The 9319-nt window shown below is 51.6% G+C and overlaps 1 protein-coding gene across 1 annotated transcript in view; it reads left to right on the top strand.

The window, feature by feature from the left end:
- Nucleotides 1-7238, top strand: part of LOC104495367 (TOX high mobility group box family member 2-like) — a 27113-nt gene extending 19875 nt beyond the window's left edge. Inside the window, exons 8-10 of the mRNA XM_010138329.1 lie at nt 1-118; nt 1674-1804; nt 6685-7238. The exon at nt 1-118 is cut by the window's left edge and continues 8 nt beyond it. Of these exons, the coding sequence (XP_010136631.1) occupies nt 1-118; nt 1674-1804; nt 6685-6721 (286 nt within the window). The 3' untranslated portion in view covers nt 6722-7238. The remainder of the gene's footprint in view (nt 119-1673; nt 1805-6684) is intronic.
- Nucleotides 7239-9319: the final 2081 nt, after the last annotated feature.

Raw genomic sequence — 9319 nt, 5'->3', positions numbered from 1 at the left:
GAGCTCCCTCCTCAGCCAGCCCCTCAGCATGCAGCAGGTCCCCCAGCAGCCCCTCCTGTCCCCCCCCATGGCACTACAGGTACAGCCCCCCATGAACGCCTCACCTCCCGGGCAGCAGGTAGGTGCTCAGAGGGAGAAAGGGTTTGGGGCATGAACCGCACCAGTTCCCCCCTTCCCACTGGCTTCTGGATGGTTTGGGGATGTTGGGTGCCAACGGTGTCCCCAAGGGGACTCTTCTCCTTGCAGATCTCAGAGGTTGGGGTGACGTTTTCAAGAGTGTTGAGCTGTGAGCACAAACACCCCCGGTGGTGGGGCAGATTTGTGCAGCTGGAGCAATGAAGGGTCTTTCAGTGGGGGAAGCTGCAGGAATTGGGGATGTCCCTGGTCAAAGCTCCTTGTGCGCAGCCCTGTCCCCCAGCCCTGCCTGGGGGGGTTTGCTGATGGTCATCAGAAACAATGGCTTGGACGGTCAGTGAGAAACCCCTCTCTGATCCTGGTGAGAGAGAATTCCAGCAGGGGCTGGAAGGGCATGGGCTGATAGCAGGGATCCAGAGGGGTTGCCAGGAGGACAAAAAGGATAAAGGGAGTGTCACAAAGGGTAAAATCAATATTTTTTCAAGAACTTTTGTGGCAGAGAGCTGAGAGTGCCCACTATGTGCTTGCATTTACACTTCTATAACAGCCGAGCTGCCAAACAGTCCGTGCTGTGAACTTTGAGAGAACAGAAACTGTTCATTTGGACACTGCAGTGGAAGAAAACCAAAGGAGAGCAGGGAAGTGGAAGCCCAGTTATACCTGACCGTAATAAAAAGACAGCACAGGCCACAAGGGCAGATCCTTAATCGGATTTTAATGTCCAACCTGCTCAGGGTATCCCGAGTGACTTCTCCAGCTGGGCTTGGGCTCTGCATAAGCAAAAGTGGCTTCTGTCATATGGGGATAGTCCGGAAATGAGCAGGACAGGGATCCTCATCCTGACTTTAACTGGGGTGGCTGCTGTTGCTGAGGGCAGCATTTTGTGAACCTTCATTCCACATGTTTGCTAATAAAAAAGTAAATGTAAAAAAAAAAATCAACAACAAAACCACTGCCCTACTTTGGGTGTTTTGGAGAAGACCACGTGCTTGGTCGGGTAACTCTTGTTTATATACATTGCCTAACGTCACCTAATTAAGCCAGTCCTCAAAACCAGGAAAGCTGATCAGTGGCCAGATGAAGCAGCCCCGCAGCGCCCCGGCTGAATTGCCAGCGGTGCTTGCGTGGATGTTCCTTCCCCGGTCAGGTGGCATCAGGACGGGCTCCCTGCAAAGGGAGCTGCGCCTGGGGTGGAAGAACACCCTTGATTGCCAGGCTGCTGGTGCAGAGGGTCTCAGGGCTGCACGTCTTCCGCAGCCCCTCGCCGCCCACCGAGGAGGGAGGTGGAGAACAAGAGGGGGGAAGAGGGATGTAAAACGGATGTTGCGGCGTCGACACCTATTCGCAACAACTCCCACTCTGCAAGATCCCACCGTGAAGGCTTTGGGTCCTGGGCTTGGCCCCGCTGCTGTCCCCAGGGCTCCCCCTGTGCTCTGCAGTGCCACGGGTTTGGGGCCACGCGTGGAAACGTGTTTGTGCAACATGGCTAGATCGGCTGTTTCTCCCCCTTGACCTCTCCTTTCCTTCCCGCCCTGCAGGACTTCTCACATATTTCGTCTGAGTTTCAAAACAGTGTCGGACCCCGTTCGCCTGGTGCATCAAACCCTCCAGGAAACACCGAGTGGGACAACGACTACCCCAGCAGAGAGTGTGGGATTAACCACTGCAGGCCAGTAGACAGAACAGCACAGTGCTGGGGCTTTTTCTGGTATCGGAATGGTGCAGCTGAGAGTCACCCTGAAGGGTACCGCAAGCTGGTAGCCTGAGCGTGGTCAGCGAAGTTCAGGGTTTCCTCTCCTCTGCAGGCTCACTGAAGTGATGCTATGGGAGCAGGTAGCTTAAAAATCACAGATAAATTCTTCATTGGGCATGAGGAGCTTTCCTTTTGTCGTGTTCCCATCCCATTAGCAGTGGAGGAGTTGGAGACGTTTCCTTCTAGAGCAGCCCAGGGAAGCCCAGTCTCCCAGGCAGAGTCCCTGCAGGTTTGAAGGTGCCCATGTCCGTAAGCCACATCCTTCTGTTCCTAAAGCGACTGCTCGTGCTGCTGAGGCCGCAGCCTCCCACAGCTGTCTCTAGCAATGGGTCCTGGTGTCTCCCCACGATGGTGTATGAAGCCTCATCCTCCCAGGAGTCCCACAATGCTCCTGTCCCCTGCACCTTGCAGGAAAAGGCCACAGACATTTGCACAGATCTTCCCCCTAATGCCCTGCAAGGTCTGGCATGATTGTGCCAGCACAAAGGTCCCTTCAGTGCAGCTTGAATTCTCCAGTAAATAAAACCAGGATAGTCTCCAAGCTGGGGAACGGGGAGGTGTGTCCAGCCCCTGCCTAAAGCTCCGCTCCTGGCTCAGCAATAATCTCTTGGAGACTCATTGTGCTCTGTAACACAGGCACGTGGTTTGCTGGGAGAGCAGGTAGGGAAGGAGTTCAGTAGCTTCTGAGTATGGTTTGATTTGCTTGAAGCACTGGAACATAGTGCTTTTACCGGAGATAATAGCAAGCTCCCAGCCTTTTGAGAGCACAGCTCCCGTCTCTGCCAGCAGCACACTTACAATTGCTGGGCTGGGCACAGACTGTACAGACATTTATTTCTTCCAGGGAAATAACTAACTTGCTGAGCCACTAGAGTACGGCTGCTGTCTGCCTGCCTGGGGGGCTCAGCCACAGGGATTGCTCTGGGCTCTGCCAGCCACCTTCACATGGTCCCTCCTCAAGCCTCTGCAGGCATCCCAAGGAAGGAACCTGTTTGGGATGCAGTGGTGGAAGCCACTTTAGATGCTATGGGCAAAATGCTGTGAGGGTTATGGCACACGGATCCCAATTTCCAGAGGTGCTGAGCAGAGGCTCAGGAATAGCCCTCCTAGAAACAAGCATCCCTGGGGGGCTCAGCTGGGAAAACTCTTGATTCCCTCAGCACAACCCCTGCCCGCGTCCCGTGCAGGAAACTCAGGGCACCCTGGAAACGAGTGAAATGCTCCTGCAGCAGCCAGGGTGGAGTTTTGTGTTGCTAAAACAAGCTCGGTGACATCTGGCCGGAGTGTGGAGCTGTAAGCAAAGGGCCTGGGCAATTCGTACCAAAGCTCATGCATTTCATGTTTGTCACAGCAGAAATATTGAATGTCATGGGGTTATCACAGCTTCCTGGGAAAAAAAAAAATCATTCTAAAGCCAGAGAGATTATGCAGAGACTTCTATCTATTAGAGTGCTTACAGCAATGAACTGGGATGGAGGTGGATCAGTACTGCAGAAAGCGCGTCGTGCCCCGAGAAATGGCCCCGCCTCTGTGAAGGAAGGATGGCAAATGGTGCTCGGAGTCAGCGAGGGGCTCCTCACGGTGCCGTGCCCTGAGCTGGGCGGGAGGGTGCCGGGTGAGCTGTGTGCCCGAACGGCCCCGGCGATGAGCAGGGCTTAGGGAGCGCGGGGACAAAGGGAAGGCACGGGGTTTGGTTGGGTCTTGCTGGGTTTGGTTCATCAGCGCCGTTGTAGGTGTCACTGGGAAGTCTGTGGATCGGGTCCTTGGTGAGTTCACCCTCAGAACTGCATTCACCTCAACTGCAACGACAGCAGCGCTCTGAGGAGCAACAGCAGCGACCGGCTGGAAGGAAAGCCGATGTTTTTGTGCTGTGATGCAGCTCAGCTGTAGAGTCCCAGATTGCTGGAAGAGCACTGACCCCACCCAGGCACAGGCAGTCCTGCCTGGCTCTCCGGCTTAGGGGGTTTATTTCACGTCTGACCTCGGTATTCCTTTAGCTTCCAATATGTTGGCACTGGGTTAGCTGGGCTAAAACCTCCCCATCCTACATTTTCTTTTGTGTTCATGATACAGACAACTTCTGCAAAACCAGCAGGGTGGTCTGGCTCCCTGTCCTTCCTCATCTACAAGAACTGCTGTAGCTTTGGGTTTTTTCCCCCCAGCCTATCGGTGCTGGTTCAAACACCACTAAATGACATTTCTTCCCTTATCCCCCTCAAACTCTGGGATCCCGCGAGCAGACACTCCTTCATTCACACATCAGCCGTGTTAGAGAGAGAGGTTTACATGTTTCTTAGCTCATGCTCTCCCCATTCTTAATGATTTTGTGCTTACTGACTCCCATCCAATTTTCCCAGCTCCTTCTGGGCTGAAGCCCAAGCTCTCCGCGATGGCTCGCGACGACACGGGCAGCGTTTCTCGGTTCCTGCCTGTGTATGACTGTCACTTCCCACCACCAACTGCAGCATACGGTTTTATTGCTTTTTTGCCATCGTATCACAAACTACTTCTACAGTCCCCTGTCTCCCTCACCTGACAGCCTTGTTCTGGTGCTCGCTCGCTCGCTCGCTCTTTCCCAGGCACCTGCTGGATACCTGGGGCTTGCAGGGACTCTCTCCAAGGGATCTGGATCACCCTACCAAGGGTGCAGCTTGGTTTACAAGCCCTGGCAAATCTTTCTTAATTCCTCGGGCATCTCATTTGTTTTTTCTGCTCTGTCTCCTGATGACAGCTCTTTCCGTATGAAAGACTGACCTTTCTGTGTCCTTCTGATTTACAAGGCACGGAGCAGGTTCTCTTGGGTACCACCATTTAGCAACTTTTCTCCCCTCTTCCCCTCTCTTTTGGGCTGTAAGATGGGACGCTGTGTTATGCCGTGTCCAGAGGTACAAAACTGTGTACAGCTGCTTCATCCCGACACTTAAAGCCTCGCTAATTCCTGCTAATGATAATCCTCTCAAACGGGAGAATTTTCCGAATCAGAAACTAAATGAGCAAACACTGTAAAAACCATCACAAATGCACTTAGTTTGGATTCAATTATTTATGGTAATACTCGGTAATGAGCTGGGAAATGCTCAGCAGCATATTTTGTAAAATTAATGAAGTTTTTGTACTGGAATACCTCACTGCTGCTCAGCGGCATTACATCTTTGCTGAGTGCGGGCGGGAAGACTCTGCATTTTAAGTGCGGGTTATAAAATGTGGAGGTGAACAAAGCGCGGGCTTTTCTGCGCCCTGCCAGAAGACAAGTCTGTCCACAGCAGCGTTACCTCGCTGTCTGCTATTGCCCTCTCAGTCCACTCACAAGCACACCCGCGCCAGCATCTCCCAAAGCTTTGTAATGCCCCTCACCACCTCTTCAGGCCGCGATGTCGTTATGGAGCCAGTGATGTTTCCATCAGGTCTGCACAGATGATAAAGCCCGTTAAAATGCCCAGATTTCAGAGCAAAACCCACACCGAGGAGAGGGACTCCTGGGCTCCCGCGCAGGGCTCTGCCGATGGCCGTTAGAAGGGCCAGCCAGCCCACCCCGAGGGCTGAAGCACCGGGTGCTGCAGGCAGGGGTGGGAGCGGTGACATCTTGCTGTAGAGCTGTCTGCTCGCAGCGTGTCTCGGTGGTGTGAGCTGGCTTCTTTCTCCAGGACTCACCTGGATCTCTTCACATTAAAGTCGTTGCTTCCATAATGTGATCAGTTCAAGATCTGGTGGGCCAGAGCCGTGCACACAACCTTGCTGCTGTCCCACCTGCCCTCCTCTGTAGCCTCCGGCAAGTAAGGCAGCGCCACAGTCTTCCTTGGGTTCCGTGTACCCCTGCTGTCTTCGTCGGACCCACGGGAAGGACCGGCTCATCCTGCTGCTTCAAAGCATTTTTTCCCCTCATTTCCTGATTATTAATTTTTCTGGTTGTACTTATTTTAGGAGAGGAGGAGAGAGGCATCGAGCAGATGGTGTGTCCTGCTCCCATGCTCTTCAGCCATGAAAGTTATGCAAATCTTCCTGGGCACCCACAAGCATCTTCAGGCATAAGCCCCTCGAACCTGTATTTGAGACCCCTCCCTCCTTCTGTATCATGGAATCATGGAATGTTTCGGGGTAGAGCAGGTTGCTCACAGCCCCATCCAACCTGGTCTTGAATGTTGCCAGGGATGCATGTACCATGGGGCATCTACCACCTCTCCGGGCAACCTGGGCCAGTGCCTCACCCCCCTCAGCGCAAAAAATTTCATCCTTATGGAGTGTAAGAATGAGCCGTTTTATCCAAATCTGTACATTTTCTAAGTCTCGGTGGCTTTGCCTCAGGACAGAGTGCGATGAAGAAGGAGGCTGGGGCCAAGGGGCTGATTGCAGGGGTTTGACAGTGGAGCTGGTGCTGGCACCATGCTGGCGTGCTCTGCAGGGAGATGCAGGGCTGGCTGTCCCCTGCAGCCCCAGCAAGAGCAAAAAGTTAGCCACAGGAAGGAATTTATGTCTGAGCTGTTACCATTGAAATTCAAGAAGAGCTAAAATTGCACCAGGCTCCTACTCCAGGGTAAACAGTTGGACTCGGTGATATTAAAGGTCTCTTCCAACCAAAATGACTCTGTGATTCTTAGGTGCCTTCTGCTTGGTTCATCTCTGCGCACCCATCCCTCGGCAGAGCCCGCTTCGTGTCTTGGGTTGGGGAGTGCCATAAACCCCACGGCAGGGCTGCGGACGGGCGCGCCACCAGCTCAGACGCTCGTTTCAGCTCCCCTGGGCGACTCGGCGGCCATTTCCCTGCTGGTCTCACCCTCTGCCTCTCGTTCCTCTTACAGCATGCTGCCAAGGGACAAGGCACTCTACCTCACCTAAACCCCACCATCTCTTTCGGAGGAGGCTCTGACGAAGGACACTCGAGAGGGTCTATCCTACAGACTACCCGGAGAGGCACCGAGCAAGTCGCACGGACGAGAGAGCTACCACTGCGCCTCGTCGCTGGCTTCGTTCCCAGGCTCTAAGAGCAGTTTTCTTTTCTTGTTTCTGAACTCTAAAGCCTTCTTTCTGTGGAAGCCCAAAACCTCATAAATCATGAAGAACAAAAAGAAAAAAAAATAATAAAAAAATTAATAAACGCAAAACCAACAAAAAAAAAAGAGAAATCAACTAAGGACACCATTTTTCTGCTTGCCATCAGCTTCGCTACCGACTATTTTCCTAGTGAACTGCTTTTAGACGCAGCGTAGGGCCAGCTCTGGTGTCCTGCAGCATTAGGCCAGCTCAGTAGGAGGATGCACTCTTTTGACTTGCTAACAGCACTAAACTTTGTGCAAGAAAATGTGAAGTTTGTGTGAATATTGTACATGCAAAGGCCTTGGATGTCTGGCAAAAAAAAATTAAAAAAACGAGAATTAAATAGAAATTATTGCTAGGGAGGAGGGGGGAGAGAGCAGAAGGCGAAATGCGAGAGGCGAAATGTGAACAAGATCATGAAAATATAATTTGTTGGATAGTTGTAAGTAGTTTACTAAGTGTTTTAGAGCTGTGCTAAAGACATCTTTAAGATTTTTTGTGAAAAAAATTAGTAGTTTACTTTATAGTAAAAGCATTTTATATTAATTGTAGCACATTTTTTAGTTATACATAGAAGGGAGATGTGTATAAAAAGCCAACAAAAATAAAAGCCTGCCAAACTTGTTTCTATTATTTGTACAGCAAGAAATGGACAATTTATATCCATGTTGTATGGCATTATTATATTTTTTCTGCCATATGTCCATCTATTTAAAAATTGCTGACAATGATTTTTGTCTATTTATGAAGAATTAGAGCATAATTACCGTTTCTCATAAGGTGCATCTTTGGGGTTTGGTTTTTTTTTATTTTTTATTTTGTTTGACGGTGCTGCTTTCGCAGTGCCCGGCACATTCGGTTCACAATGCTTATCTTACCTTTCTTTATAATAAAAGATATGAAAATAGACCTCAAGCAGTCTCTCCTTATTCTGGGGGCACATTCTGGAGATGTCCCGACCGGCGAGGTCCCCGCCTTGGTCTTGTCCTCCTCAGCTTTCTCATCCCTCGCTCCCCTCCCGTCACGTTCTCACTGGCTTCGTCTTTCTCCCACTGTGCTCTGGGCCAATACTGCTGCTTTATATAGATCCGTGCCCACCCCCTGCACTGGACACCGCCACTGACCAGTGGCAGTTGGACAAGCAACTTCCTTTTGTTTTCTTGGCCAACACCAACTTTACACTCCATGGAGGATACTTTCCTTCCTCAAGCAGTAACTTGTTGCCCTCTGCAGTTGCTTACGATGCTGTTCCATGCCCCAGCCCTCTTGACTTTCCTCCCTTCTGCCAACCCTTGAGCAGACAGAAAATGCCCTCACAGACGTGGGGGTAGAAGCCCATAAAAACCCCATTTCCAACTTTTCCGAGGAAGCGTGGGTGAGAAGCACACAAAAAGGATGGAAAATTCAACAGGCATGAGGACGGAACTGGCATTTCCATCCTTCTACAGCAAGGTGTGGAAAGCTCAGATGACATAAAAAAATAACGCGATGTGAAATGTCTCACCCTGAGCCACCTGCCTGCAGGTAGCCTGTTAATTAACATGCCTTGTTAAGCTCATTGGTAGACACAGCTTGGCCGTAGGAGTGTCACCACATCGTGTCACGACCACACCAGTGCTGTCGTTGCTCCCAGGCCCAGTTCCTTCCAGCGTGCACTGGAATGGAAACACGGGAAGCTGGCGCGTGGCTGTGCTTCTCGTGCAGTTTGGGGCATCAGGTCTCATTCGGGTCCCAGTGCCACAGCTGAGGTCCCGTTTTTCCCCACTGCTACCCATCTATGAGGGAAGTGGCCTTAACCTTTATGTTCTCCAACGACCTGAAATAACTTTTTTAAGCTTTCAGACCATTTTAATAAACCAGGGAAGAGCTCACCCTTCAGCCATGCCCTGTGCTTATCACGATGTCCCCAGTAGAATACCAAGCCCCAGCTCTCGGTGGCCCACAGGCCACCAGGCAGAGCAAGGAACAAGTGGTGGGAGCTGTCCTGCTGTGTCCTCTATTTGACAGATGCTGTAGCATCATCCCCCACACCCTGCTGGCACATCAAACAAGACCTACCCCAAAATCCCACCCAGAAGCTGCCTGCTTTGGAAGGGACAATGAGGAAGACCTGAGATGGAGGGCTGGGTTGGGGTGGCATGGGTTTGGACCAGGTAGTCCCCAGTTGACCACCCTGGATGCCAGGAGCCCTGGAGATAAGATCACCATGGCAAGCGACAGCAAGTCCCTGGAGCTGCAGGACCCCACAGAGGCTTCAGAAATCCAGGCAGGTGACAGATTCCTTCTGCAGTCAGCCTGACATAAAATCTATGTTCTTCTCCACTCCTGAGGCCATCGGGGTATTGCGGGAAGGAGATGGAGTGTCAGTCCTCTCTGCGGAGAACATTCACGTTTTCAGCA

This window comes from Buceros rhinoceros, unplaced genomic scaffold (assembly GCF_000710305.1).
Source record: "Buceros rhinoceros silvestris isolate BGI_N320 unplaced genomic scaffold, ASM71030v1 scaffold1076, whole genome shotgun sequence".
Taxonomy (NCBI): Eukaryota; Metazoa; Chordata; class Aves; order Bucerotiformes; family Bucerotidae; genus Buceros; species Buceros rhinoceros.
The sequence above is the reverse complement of the archived record's forward strand: the minus strand, read 5'-3'. Positions and strand labels throughout refer to the sequence as shown.